The following is a 15,173-nucleotide window of genomic DNA, read 5'->3' on the forward strand; positions in this document are numbered from 1 at the left end:
TTAATTGCTGCCTTTAGGTCTTCATGGATTTTATTATTCTTATTTCTTTGCCTTGTAAAACACTTTAATTCTAAACACTTAATTCTAAAATAATTAAGAGCAAGTCAGTGAAAATGGGGACGAACTTTCTGCATATTTGGAGTGGAGCTGAAAAAAACTTCTTAATATTTTCAGGGACAGGGAAATTATATTTGCTTTGTGCAGGGAGTTATAAGAAAAGGCCTCCTCCTTTACTTATCCCTACCCCCACTTAAAACACAACAAAACAGGTTTTGTTATTGTGACAAAGTGACAGCAGAGATTTCAGGGCCACATGGTACATGCGGCACCTTCCTCACATGCTGTCATGGTTCCGACAGATGAAACTCTTCAAGAACTTTGAGGCATTGTTTACCTTAAAGAATCTTTATTCGAGTAGCATGGCATTAGCACGTATATGGTCGAAGCCAAAATCTGAATTCCCCTCCCCTAAACACATAGTATCAAAGTGCAATTCCCTCCTCTAATTAACAGTTATAAATCACATTCTCTAATTAGTTTGAAATGCAGCTTTCCCTCCAGTTCTCCAACCCACCATTTCTTATCATCTCTTATTTCAAACAACCTTGAAAAACACTCTACTATGATGTTGTTATGTCTAACTAATTCCCATACTCATTCTTGCTCCTTTCCCCCAGTATCATCTAATTCTAACTCTAAAAGTAACACACAAGTTAAGGGGAAATTGGCTGCATCCACATTTATTGTCAAAGCAAGAATATCCAATATTAGCAGTGTTGACATCTGCCTCCCCCCCCTTAAAAAAAGGATAGATCCTGTAATGTAAACAAAAGTATATGTTAGGTACTATCTCTCAGTTTGTTGGGGTGTTTCTTATAAAACCTTTCAATGAGTCTGTCAGCTTTCACATTTCTAGATTTCACTCAAGTGGTTTCAGACAATGAGTATCCCTTCCATTGTATTAAGTACCACAATTTCCCTTTAAAAATTCTAGAGTCAAGAATACGTTTCACTTCATAGTGAGTCTAACCCACCACTACAATGGGCCCGGGTGCCTTCTTAGGGGGAGGTCTTAAAGTGGAGCCCCAAAAAGATTTCAGCAAGCTGCAATGGAAGACAGGGTGAACTCTCCCTAAAAGCCTAGGGAGTTTCAATTCTACTGTGAGGGGTTGATGATTCTTACGATGGGGAAAGGCCCTAAGAATTTCAGTCCTAATTTCTTACTGGATAATTTGAGGCGTAAATATTTAGTCGACAGATAAACCTTTTCCCCAACTTGGAATGTTCTTTGGGGAGCCCTCTTTTTATCAGCCTGCTTTCTATAGGTCTCGGAAGTCTTTTTTAAAGCAGTTTTTGTGTTTCTCCAAACTTCTTCCCACCCCTTCACCCATTGATCAAGTGTCTGGGAAGCGGAGGGCACCTGAGGGTATTCAGGTATTGGGCTGAACTCTTTTCCTGTGGCTACTCTGAAAGGCATGTAGCAGATGTTGCTGTGAACAGAATTATTGTAAGCCACCGCTGCGAAAGGGAGGAGGTCAGTCCACTTTGTTTGTTGGTATGAAAAATAACATCTGAGATATTGCTCCACCATCTTGTTAGCGGATTCCGCAGCCCCATTGGTAGATGGATGAAAAGCAGATGATAGGCCTTGAGATGATCCAATTAATTTAAGAAAGCTCCTCCTGTGTGGAGGATGTGACCTGGGCAACCGGTTCCTGTGTGATCCCATTGGATTTTTCTCTCATTGGCTGCTGGACAGGTTTCTTTCTCACTGCTGGTCCTGGTCTGTTCTTCTGTTAGGGGTAGGGGACTGGACAGTTCACTGCTCAATGTCCCTGCTGTCCACATCAGAAGCACATGTGTCAATGCTGCTAACATCGAATGTTACTGCTTGACAAGAGATGAAGAAGTAGCTATTTCATATGTAAAACTTGTGTATTGCTTTAAGACTTGTGTATTGTTTTAGTTTAAAAATTGGGGGGAGGGAAGAGTAGGAATGCATTTTCAGGGCCATTTGTCTCTCTAAAGAAGACATGGTTTTGGCGGTTCTTCTAACGGAAGGGAAACTGATTCTTTAAATTAATTGGAGAATATGATTAATGACAAAATTAGAAAGGTGGAGAATTGTGTTTTAATATATTGTGCAAGGGGCGGAGATTTCAGATTCCAGCTTTCTTCGAGCAAGCATTTGCCGGTGTATTAGGCTAATAAAGGACTTTTAAGGTAAACAATGCCTCAGAGTCACTTGAAAAGCCCATACTTTGCAGTCGGTTTATGAAGGAGAAAGTGGTGCCAGGGATTACTAAAGAAGCTCAAGGATTCGATAAGATTCTTTTCGGGAAAAGTGAGAAGTTGCTGGCAAAATGTTATTCTTTACTATTGGATATGGATGGGTTAAATGAGCTTACAAAGGGCTTTAGGGTCGCCTGGGAAAGGAATCTGGGTTACCAAATTGATCGTGATAAATGGCGGTCCATTTGGGAGAAAAATGTTAGGCTAACAAAATCTACTGCGTATAAGGAGAATGTTTATAAGATGATGTTTCGTTGGCATCTCCCTCCAGCTAGATTGGGTAAAATGTTTTTGGGTGTGTCCCCAGCGTGTTGGAAGTGTGGAGAAAGAGAGGGCACCTATTACCACCAGTGGTGGACCTGTGGCAAAGCAAGGAAATATTGGCATCAGCTTCATATATGGTTCAATGAGATTTTAGGACATTCTGTTAAATTGACTCCCAAGACGTTTTTGTTAGGCTTAAAACCAGACAATCTGAATAGATCTGCATTGTATTTGATGTTGCATTTGTTAACGGCAGCACAGATTTTATGGGCACAATATTGGAAGAATTCTGTTAGTCCTCCCGAGGATCTGTTAATCAAGAAATTTATTGATTGTGCGGAATCGGACCATTTGACCATGCTGTTGAAAGATAAGGGGGATACAGATTATTATTTATCTTGGAGACCGTGGTATGAATGGTTGACAAAAAGGGATGGTTACGGGAAGGATTGATTATACAATGTAACAGCAACTTGTCTAAATCATTAGAATGTTTATTATTATGTTTTGTATTTTTTTTAAAAGAATTTTAATAAGCACTGCGATGTATTGTTATGATGTAGTTGTAGATGATTTCAATAAAATAAAAAATATATTAAAAAAAAAGAAAAGAAAAGCCCATACATTGGAAACTCAACAACATGATTGACAGGCCTGCAGGTGGCCTGGGTCTTTCAGCAGCCACAGCAGTTGGAGGCTTTTGGGGTGGTGGTGGTTGCCATTTGGGTTGCTCTGGCTTTGGCTCGGCTTCTGGTGGGGGAGGCTTCTTATAGCAGGCAAGCTGAATGTCTAGACTTACCACTGCCTGGTACCATTCTTGCAGCTGATCAGGTACTGCTCAATAGGCCTGAGAGAGGTGGTCATCCAACCCTTCCCTGAAGTGATGGACTATGGACTGCTCAGGCCACCTCTCTATCTGACCGGCTAACTTGCAAAACTCTTGTACGTACTTCAGGGTAGGCCTGCCAGCTTGTTTTATCTTATGGATTTGTTCTTCTGCTTTGAGGGCAATGGATGGGTCCTCAAATCTTTCTCTCAGTCCTAGAAGGAAGAGGTGGGGATCCTCCAATTCAGGGGCTTGTTCATTATATAAATTGTTCAGCCATTCGGATGCCTCTCCCTCTAAGCTGGATGCAATCACATCAACCATAGCACCTGGATTCAAATGAGAGTGCACTTGGTTGAGAAAAAAATAGCTTCTCTGGGTTCCCATCGAAGGTTGCTCTGAAAGGTGGAGCAATCATTGGCTGCTGGGGTCCCCACTGTGGCTGTTGCACCCCCAGTTGCTGCTGGCCCCACCTTGGCTGCTGGTGTATTCCCAGGGGTTGCACGTTTGGGGGCTGTGGCCACCACCCCCTGCTGTGTTTGCAATATCGGAAGTACTGGCCTCCTGAGTTGTCGGAGGCCCCTCAATGGTTGCTGCCTGGGTGGTGGTTGCTGCCATTCCCCCTGCTGCTGGCCTGCCAGGAGCTGTGTTATCTTCAATTGCTGTAGGGCCCCCTGCAGCCTCCGAGGGGGATTGTTGCTGGATCTCCCTCATTTCTGGGCCCCTCTGCAGTTGCTGTGTATTTGGGGGTGGTGGCCAAGCTCCTTGCTGTGTTCATCCTCCCACCAGCTGCTGATCTCCTGGCTCCTGCACCACCCCAAGCTGTTGCAAGGCCTCTATTAGCTGCTACAAGTTCAGAGGTTGCTGAACTTCCACCTGCGGGGGCTGCCAAACTCCCCATTGCTGCACAGGCCCCAGACACGGGTTCTCTCTCTCTGTGGGCCTGGCAGGGGACTTCAGGGTCTGGAAGAGGGGCTGGAGGCCTCTCTCGGCAGGAGTTGTTCTCCGCTTCTCACTTCTAGCTCTTCAAATTTTTCTGCCAAATTTTCCACTGACTAACTACAAGCTGCATACAGGTATTTCCACTTACCCAAGTCCTCAGTGGCAAATGATCTGGCAGCTCTCCACTGGTCTGGGGAATGTGATATCAGGAATCCTTTCATGGTAGCTCCACCTCATCTGCCTTTGAAGCCCCTGAGGGTGGCAAGGCTGTCTCAAGGCATCTGGAGTCTCCTTTGGGCTTGTCCCAATCTGTTGACAAGATCAGCTCTCCAAGCTGCTTGGGGTTTGCTCCCAGCTGGGAGGCCTGCAAACACTCCTTCTCCACTGGCTTGCTGGATGTTGCTTCTTCCCCTGGGGTAGCAGCTGCTGCCAGGAAGCTGGCTTCAGCTAATTTGTCTTCCTCCATGATGAAATCTTCCCTGAATCTTTGTCAGCTTATCCCTCAAGTCTAGGGACAGCAGCTGGGGGTCAGGACCCCTAGATAGTTTGGAAAATTTGTAGATTTCATCTTAATGTCATGGTTCTGACAGATGAAACCCTTCAAAGAACTTCGAGGCATTGTTTACCTTAAAGAATCTTTATTCAAGTAGCATGGCATCGGCACATACATGGTCGAAGCCAAAATCTGAATTCCCCTCCCCTAAACACGTAGTATCAAAGCACAATTCCCTCCTCTAATTAACAGTCATGAATCACATTCTCCAATTAGTTTGAAATGCAAACCTTCCCTTCAGTTCTCCGACCTGCCATTTCTTATCATCTCTTATTTCAAACAACCTTGAAAAACAAAACACTCTACTACGATGTTGTTATGTCTAATTAATTCCCATACACATTCTTCCTCCACCCTCCCAGTATCATATAATTCTAACTCTAAAAGTAACACACAAGTTAAGGGGAAATTGGCTGCATCTTCATATATTGTCAAAGCAAGAACATCCAATGTTAGCAGCGTTGAAACATGTGTTGTATCAATTTGGACAGAAAATCCCAGTCTCTGCATTCAAGGAAGATAGGTTTTAAAAGTGGATGGGAGAACTCTTAATAAAGGTTGATCAAAACATTAATTCAACAAACCAGGTTTCACTGTCCTATCCCCTTGAATATTTTCAAAAAAGGTAGATTTATTAAGAAATTTCCAATGCATCATACAAATATAATAATATTGAACTTTTGTGCATGTTTTCTAGATTATTTCATCTTTCACAAAGTAACTAATCACCATTTTCTAGTTCTAAACAATATATCCAGAGAGAGAGAGAAAAAATAGTTCATCTACCATGAGCAAAATACTTACTGCAGTTCTCGGCCTTCTTATTTCTGTGGATGACAGTCTTCTGGTTAGGTGAGCTGAAAAGGCTGGTCCAGTTGATGGTATGATAGTAGCATAAGTTACTGTTGTCAGTTATGTAAACATTCCCAGCACTGATGTGCTTCAGGGACTGGAACTGAAGAGATCTAATTCCTTGCTGCTTGAGAATAAGCAAGGAAAGTCCACTGGAAAAAGAAAAAAGAAAACAGCAAATCCATACGTGCATTAGAATCCCGCCATTACTTTAAGAACTTGAAGCTCAAAGAATGGAACAGCAGTTTAATTTAGGCACCTTCTCTCCATTTTTACACCATTCAATCACATGACGCTAGGAGGAAACTCTGCACAAAGCCACAAATGCTCAAGGTACTAAAAGCAGCTTCATAAAAACCAACCATCCAGAGATCTGAACTAACCCAAATATGCTTTCCCTAAACCATAACTGAAAAGATAGACCTCATCATTATCAAGCATGACTGATTTACTTAATTGCTAAAAATATACCCAGCTAATCAATGCAAGCATTAGCTACAGCTTTTTCAAATTACAGAGTTGTCCCTGGACTAGGACTTGCAGGAACACAACCAAGTAGAGAATCTTGTTGAATGAAGCAGCCAAGCAGAAAGAGAAGACTGCAGTATTTGCCACAATCACTAGGAAAAGCCCCAAAGAGCCAATACTGTACTAATACTTAATTACTGCAGAGGGTACCTGTTGGTGACCCAAACATATTGTTTTTCCATATGACTGCAGTAGAAAAGAAGTTTGAAAATGACTGTAAACTCCTCCTATCATTAGAAATGCTTCCCTGGCAGCCAACAATGTTATCAGTGTAACAGATGAGCATCTCCTGAACCAAGAATACTGCATTTGTATTTTTTTGCTTTTTAAATTTTCTTTCCTACTTTGACTTGGAATGATCTTTTTCATTTTATCACTGTATCTCAAGATAGTGAAACAAAGAAGCCTGCAACAGCTAACCTTACAATCTTTAATTTCTCAGTGAGGGTGGTTGTCTATACCAAGATGTGTTCCAGGATGAAAAAAAGAAATAAAAATGAAATGTGCTACAAGAAATACTTTATTCTTCACTATGGAAAATGTAGATATCCAATCTACATATATTTTAGCATCTCATCTAAAAATCAAATGAAACAGGGTTTGTGTTTAACATAATTTAAAGACCAGAATGGAGTTTGGTCCATATTTAACCATTTCCATAGCTGTGTAGACCATTCCAGAATTAGTAACCAGAAACTTCCTTGACTCATCAACTGGAGGACCACAAGTGACCTAAATAAAGAGCTGTAGTTTCACAAGAAGGGGGTGGGTCCCATTTTTAAAGCCTTATTTATTTAGCTTTGCTGGATTTTTAGATGAGAAGAGGAATAAGAAGAGGCAAAATGCTAATTTCTACCCTTAAAAAACATTTCATTCATTTTGCAAAATGGTCTGGAAACTGGCTAATGAAAATTAGTGACAAAATGGACAAACTGTGGTGCTTCCCAATTATTCTGAGCAAAAAGTGAAAATCAGTCATACTTTCCTCTGATGAGCAGGATGTTTGTTGATCTGGACTTCAGATTTCTGAGATTCCTACAAATTCCACTTCTGGATTCAGTTTGTCCTTACTAAGATCATTCATTTTTTAATAGTTATTTTACTAAAGATTACAACTACAACCATAAAAACTAATACAAACTGAAAGAATGAAAAGAGGAAAAGGAAGATGCAGAAATATAAAAATAGAAAGAAAAAGAAAAATAGAAAAGAACAAAAAATAACGTAGTAAAGGAAAAGAAATAAAGTGATTTCCCCCTTCATCACAACAAGTATAAATCATTTTTGTAACTGATTGCCTTCTCTTAAAATACCAAATAACTCATTCATATTACACTCAGCCCAAGAACAACATAGAATAATCCAGCCAAAGTTCAGTTCTTTATTTGCTCACACCAAATAGATAGAATCTTGCCAGACCAAACCTTTACTACTCTCACCCTAATGGATATACTGTACCCTGGGAGATTCTAGGGAATTGGCTTTCCTAACTCTCTTCTTCTGTCTCCTAACCAGCTCCAGGCTGTGGAAAATCCATCTAGAGTTAAAAATAAAGAAAATTCTATTGGATGTAAGTAATTTGAAGACTTTGAGGTAAGGAAACCTAAAGAATAAAAAAATCAGAATTAACCTGAGAACAAGATATGACCTGAAAAACAAGGAAATTGAAGAGCTGAAACAAAGAGTTGTAGCTATTGCGAAGAAAATAAAGTGATATAATAACCAAATAATGCAGTTTCAGCAAAACTTACAATTTTGAGCAAATCAGCATCAATTCTATAAGACCCTTGAAAGTGAACATGGTGCTACCACAAGTGAAAAACCTAACAAAGAAAATAGCCTGAAATTTTGGAAGAACTTGTGGGAAAATAACAAGAAACACAATGGGAATGGAAAATGAATCAAGCAGGTTGAAAACACTGTAAAAGTGACTAGAATGGAAGAAGTTCACATAGCAAAAGAAATGGTGCAAAAACAAGCAAAGAAGGTCAAAACCTCAAGGGCCCCTGGTGTAGACTTTTACAAAGCTGACTTTGTAATAATGCCGCTTGGGGTGTGTGTGAAAGCCCTAACAAGCAGGCATATACATAGAATGAAGGCTACTGCTAAGCTTGTAAGCCGCCCTGAGTCTTCGGAGAAGGGCGGGATATAAATGTAATAAAAATAAAATAAATAAAATAAATAAATAAAAATAGATGAGCTGCATAGATTCTGGTTGAAATCACTAATAAGTTTGCTTGCAAAATTAGCAAACCAGATGAATCAGATTCTGGAAACACCAGAAAGTAAAAAATGTCCAGCAACTGGAAGAACTGTTTGATTCAGAAGGATGCAGAAAAGGAAAATAAACCTGAAAATTACAGGCCAATCACTTGCCTGTCAACAACATACCAATTACTTACAGGCATTATTGAAAACCAAATTTATGGATATCTAGGAAATAAGGACTTGCTGCCTATAGAACAGAAAGGGTGCTGCAAAAATTCAAGAGGAACCAAGACCAATTCTTCTTTTGAAGAATTCAAAGAAAAGACAAACAAATTGTTCATGGCCCCAACTGATTATAAGAAAACAGTTTTCCACACAGATGGACTGAGAAATGCTTAGACATTTTTGGAATTAGCAGCAACATCTAGAAATTCTTGAAGACTTACATGAAGCTATGGCCAACTAAGTTGATGGCCTGTGGAAAAGAACTTGTTGAAATTGAAATCAAACAATGAATCTTCCAAGGTAACTCATTGTCACCTCTGTTATTTGTATTTTCGATAGAGCCGCTCTACAAGCATTTTGAACAAAACAAGCTGTGACTATGAGTTGGCTAAAAAGGGTTGAAAATTTCCCATTTGCTCTACATGGATGATTTAAAACTGTTTTGAAAAACAAAAGCTGATTTGAGCTCCCTGCTGAAAAGCACTGAGGAGTTTAGCAGAGACATTGAAATGCAATTTGGCAATGACTAATGTGCAACAATTGCTATTAAGGCAGGAAAAATTGTTGAAGATGATGGATTTGAACTTGATAATGAAGAGTTGATAAAAGCAGTAACACCAGAAGAAGGGTACAAGTACGTAGGAGTTTTGGAAGTTTTTTGTTGCACAACCAAGTCAAGGAAGCTACTTCAACAAGATATATAAAGCAAGTCCAGAAAATCTTGAGATCAAAGCTGAATGGAGGAAATATCAATTAACACCTGGGCAGGGCCTGTAATATGATACTCAGCTGGAATAATTTTGGACTTATTTAGACCTTGATAACTTGGATTGAAAGACAAGAAAACTAATGACAATGCACCATGCCCTGCACCCAAAAAGTGATATTGATCTATTGTACTTGCCTAGATTTCAGGGTGGCAGAGAACTCTTACAGGTGAAACAAACTGTGGAAGAAAAAAAAAACATGGCTTAAATAATTACATAAAAAGAGCAAAAGAGCCTCTGCTAACAAGGGAAACCTTGTTTGAGATTGAAAGCAGAATATCAAAAGGAAAGAATTGAGCATTGAGTTTTTAACTGGAAAAAGAAGCCTATGCACAGTCAATACCTGAGGGACACTGAAAGAAAGGTAGATACAAAGAAACATGGAGATGGTTGAGATCAGCGGTGCTGAAGAAAGAAACAGAACATTTCATTTTGGCTGTCCAAAATGCCCAATGGACCCTGCAGACCAATTTTATGAAAGCAAAAATTCAACATGTCAGTAACAATAGCAAATATTGCTTATGCAGTGAGAAAGATGAGACAATGGATCATCTTATCAGTGTATGCAGCAAAATCTCACAGACTGATTATCTACAACATCATGATCAAGTTTCCAAAATTATACATTGCAAGCTTTGCCAGAGGTTTGGGTTTGAATGCAGCAAAAATTACCGGGAACACCAAATTGACAAAGTTCTTGAAAATGAACAGGTCAAGATCTTGTGGGTCTTTTGAATCCAAACAGGCAAGACATCTGACCCACAACACGCCTGACATCACTATTGTGGAAAAAAAAAATCTGGTGCATTGATATTACAATATCAGGTAATGCATGAATCGAAGAGAAATAACTAGAAAAAATAACAAAATACTGCGATCTGCAAATTGAAGTTGAGCAATTGTGGAGCAAGAAATAAATGGTGTACCAATAATAATAGGAGACCTTGGAGCAATAGCCAAAGGACTGCCTAGATACCTGGAAATTTTGAATTTATCAGACCTGAATATTCTGACTTTGTAAAAAAAAACACCACCTTACTTGGAACTGCCTATACTCAGACATTACCTTAACAGCTCTTAGGTCCTTCGTCACAGCTTGAACTGTTAAGTTTTTACCAGTCCCAGACTGAATTGAACTGAAGATTAAGTCTTTAGCAACAACAATAATATCTGGCTGAGTGTGCCATGAACAACAACAGCAACAACAACAACAACAACAACAACAACAACAACAACAATAATAATAATAATAATAATAATAATAATAATAATAATAATAATAATAATAATAATAATAATAATAATAATTGGACATGGCAGTAGCTGGAGACAGCAGAATAGAAAATAAAGAACTGGACCGATAACAAAATACACGGGAAATTAAAAAATAGAATGACTGTGGAAAATGAAAGGAAAGGTAGTATAGTAATAGTTATATGTGGCCTGGGTGCAAACTCAAAATACCTGGAGCACTACTTGAACACCATCAGCATTGATAAAGCCACCATTGGTCAATTACAAAAGGCAGCTTTACTTGGAACAGTTTACTTCCTGTGACAATGTGACATCATCAAAGAAGAAGATCCACCTATCCCAGGTTCTTGGGAAGGGCTCAGCATATGGATAAAAATGCCAAATCCAGTCGAAACATCCGGTTGACTGTGCAATGAGCCATAATATCACAATTATAAAATCCACCTAGTAACTAATGTGATTAAAATAGAAAATGATGAAAAATACCAAACAGGAATGGAATAGATGAATTCAAGTGTACAGTAGGTCCTTCCCTGTGTTAGAATTGTGGAAAAATCCAACCCCCTGTTTATGGCAGCCTAGTACCAAAAGACTGGTTATGGGACCAAAACTTTAAATCAAAATCTCAACACTATTTTACTAAATTATAATTCCTAAGGATTTTTTATAAATGAGAGCATAAACAATAGGAATATATATTTATGTATATCCTACCTGTATAGTGCTCTTCCACCAATAGTTACCAGATTTGAAAACACACTAAAATCTGTCATATTTTCAGGCCAGGATTGTATATTCAGGAATCCTATGGAAGATGAAATCACAGGAATTAGAAAATATGCCTGCTGCAATTATGGCAGCATTTCACACTTGAAAACTGTATTAAGAGCAGAGAACATTTGGAGCTGTCCAACCTGTAAATTTAGAGCAAAAGTTATTCTCCATAATGTTCTCCACAGAGGAGACAGTTGTTTGAAAAATAACTGAAAATAAACAAACCAAATAAGATAATAATAAAGGCCCTGTAAAGGCTAATATACTGTAAGTATTGTGGCTTAAGTTTTAATATATAGTATTGCATAAAATATATTAATATTAAACATTAATATATAAATAAAAATTGGTATTGAAACATAATTGAAACATAAAACAAGAAGTGAAGTGGGAAGATATATAGTAGGGATGACCATTATATTTTGATGAATTCCAGAGCTCAAGCTGGAATGGGATAATTGAAAAGAATTGAACTTTGAAGTAACCCATAGCAGCCTCAGGGTTTCGGCAGAGTAAGTGCCTCTCTCACTCTTTCCAGGAGGCTTTGGAACTGTTTTGGACATGTTCAACTCCTTGGAACCAGACGGTTTACATCCCAGGGTTCTGAAGAAGATGTGATCTCGGAACTACTGAATAGAATCTTTCAGACCTCCCGGAGCACTGGGGAACTACCAGAGGACTGGGAAAGAGCTGATGTGGTTCCCATCTTCAAAAAAGGATCCAGCAAACTACAAGCCAATCAGCTTGACATCAATACCTGGGAAAATCCAGGAAAATATCAACAACCAGAAGATTTGTGAACACCTAGAAATCAACAAGGTGATTACTACAGGCCAGCATAGGTTTTGTAAAAGTAGATTATGCCAAACAAATCTTGCTGCTTTCTTTGATAATGCAACTAAATTAGTAGAATAAGAAAATGCTAAGGATATAGTATACTTAAACTTCAATAATGCATGTGACAAAGTAGACCACAGCCTACTTCTTGGTAAGACAAAACAATGTGGCATAGACAGTTCCATCACAAGATGCATTTGAAATTGGCTGATCAACCACATTGAACATGTGGTACCTCGAGATTCTGTCTTGGGCCTAATGCTCTTCAATATCTTCATAAATGATCTAGATGAGAGGACAATAGGGGAACTCATCAAATTTGCAGTTGATATTAAGCTGGAGGGAATTGCTAACACTTTGGAAGATGGACTCAAGATTCAGAAGGATCTTGCCAGACTTGTGCATTGAGCCATATCCAACAAAATGCTGTGAAAAGTAAGGTCCTGCACTTAGGCAGGAAAAATGAAATGGCACAGGCATATGATAGGCAGGACCTGGCTCAACAGTAGTAACTGTGAGAGGAATCTAGGTCTCCTGGTGACAACTGCTTAAATATGAACCAGCAGTATATTGCAGCTGCCAGAAAATCCAATGCAGTCCTAGACTGCATCAACAAAGGGATAGCATCAAGATCACAAGAAGTGACAATATCACTTTATACTGCACTATAAATATTTATATAAGTCACAAAACAGGTTATTCTCTATGTGTACTGGGATGGTTAATGGAAAAACAGATGAAACTTGATAAATTTTTACAAGTTAGCCTTTCATAAAGTTAAATGTTCATAAGTCAGTTTCCTAACAGTTAGGAAAGTTCCTTGGAACTAAGGAAGCCAATAGTCACATTAATGATAATACTTTGCAATTATATACTGCAGTGATTTATAATGCTCAAGCATATATATCATTTCACTATGTAAAAATACATAATGATTAGCACATGATATTATCTCTATACAGAAAAATGGAAGATGGAACTGGGCCAAAGGATCAGAACGGATAGTCCTCCCACTTACAACAACAATTGAAACCAGATTTCCCATTGTAAGCCATTGCAGTCATAAGTCATCATGTGAACAGAACAATTTGACCACCATTTTTATAACATAAGTTGAGTCACCATGGTCATAAGTTGAGTTATGTGTTTATAAATATAAATCCACCTTAACTGATGGTGATTTTGCCACAAACCAGCAAAAAACATCACAAACTGCATTCATGTGACCGCAGAATGCTGCAACTGATCATAACCAGTTGCGACCCTATCTGGACCGAGATGCCCTATGCACAGTCACTCATGCGCTCGTGACCTCCCGTTTAAACTACTGCAATGCTACATGGGACTGCCCTTGAGGACCACTCGGAGGCTTCAACTGGTGCAGAATGCGGCCGCATGAGTTGTGATGGGGGCTTCCCGATACTCTCATGTAACACCTCTACTTCGCGAGCTGCATTGGCTTCTGGTTGCCCTTCGGGTGAGATTCAAGGTGCTGGTGATGACCTATAAAGCCCTTAATGGCTTGGGTCCGGGTTATCTGAGGGAACACCTGCTGCCGGCATCAAGCTCCCTTCGTCCCATGTGCTCCCACAGGGAGGGCCTTCTCAGGATACCGCCGGTTAGGGAATGCCAGCGGGTTATTCCTAGGGGAAGAGCGTTCTCTGTGGGCGCGCCTGCCCTCTGGAATGATTTACCCGTGGAATTTAGGACCGCCCCCAATCTGTGTTCATTTCACCGGGACCTGAAAACCTAGTTTTTCGATCTATCAGGCCTGGACTGAAGGGGTTTTAGCTTTTTTAAATGTTGTTTTAATTGGGCTTAATTAATTTAATGTATTTTAATTCTATATTATTTTATATTGTATTTTATGCTGCCCTGTAAACCGCCCTGAGTCCTTCGGGATTAGGGCGGTATAGAAATTTAAATAAATAAATAAATAAATAAATAAATAAATAAATAAATAAATAAATAAATAAATAAATAAATAAATAAATAATAAATAAATAAATAAATAAATAAATAAATAAATAAATAACTGCAAGCCAACAGCCAAGTGCCCAAATTGTTATTATATGACCATGGCAGAAGGGCAACAGTCATAAGTTCACATTTGGATTGTTACTGTTTCAGAGGCCATCATTAATTCTAACTGTTGTTAAGCAAATAATCAAACATGGAGGGCTACCTGTATCTTATCAGGGCCATCTTGTGAACTCATGGCTAGAAGGAAAATATGTTAAGAATTTGTTCATGCACTTATCATACTGCAATGTTAGCTTTTAAAAGCATGCATTGAAAAGGAAAATAAACAAATGTACAGACTACACAGATTATGTAGGTTACCTGTTATCTCTCTCACTGTTTGGAAGACATGTAAATTCTGCGGGTCAATTGCTTCAATTGTGTGATATGGATCCCTGGAAGATAGCAATGACACATTGTGATAATTTGAGTATGAAATTATGCAGACAGATTTACCCCAAATCTTGTGTGGTATCTTTACCTTTACCTTTCCTAACCAGGAAGAGAGTTTTCTGCCAGTTTAAATTAGTACAAATCCCATCACACCTTAAATTGTCTGAATCTGCTTAAGTCTCCAACATCTTTCAGTAGCTCACAAAGCTCCCTGGTTCTACTGGCAGGGGAAAAAAAGAATTGCACTCTCAATATTCTAGTTGTAGATACAGCTGGAAAATGCAGTTTTCCAAAAGGATATTCACACAATTCCATCTTCCATGCATACTTGATTCTAGTGAACCAGGGAGAGAATAAATCTTCCTTTCTTCCTTCTTCCCTTCTATTCTCTCTGATCTGAATGATAGCATTTATATAAATGGATAATGGGATAAAA

General features: G+C 38.9%; 1 protein-coding gene across 2 annotated transcripts in view; it reads right to left on the minus strand.

Annotated features, from left to right (window-relative positions):
- ERBB4 (erb-b2 receptor tyrosine kinase 4) overlaps positions 1-15,173 on the minus strand; it is a gene marked incomplete at both ends in the record, with an annotated part of 1,087,596 nt that overhangs the window by 245,727 nt on the left and 826,696 nt on the right. For both annotated transcript variants that reach the window (XM_081313989.1, XM_081313990.1), the window contains 3 exons: positions 5,682-5,881; positions 11,426-11,516; positions 14,666-14,739. In XM_081313989.1, the coding sequence (XP_081170115.1) occupies positions 5,682-5,881; positions 11,426-11,516; positions 14,666-14,739 (365 nt within the window). The remainder of the gene's footprint in view (positions 1-5,681; positions 5,882-11,425; positions 11,517-14,665; positions 14,740-15,173) is intronic.

Source organism: Vipera berus (genome assembly GCF_964194415.1).
Source record: "Vipera berus genome assembly, chromosome: 1".
Taxonomy (NCBI): domain Eukaryota; kingdom Metazoa; phylum Chordata; class Lepidosauria; order Squamata; family Viperidae; genus Vipera; species Vipera berus.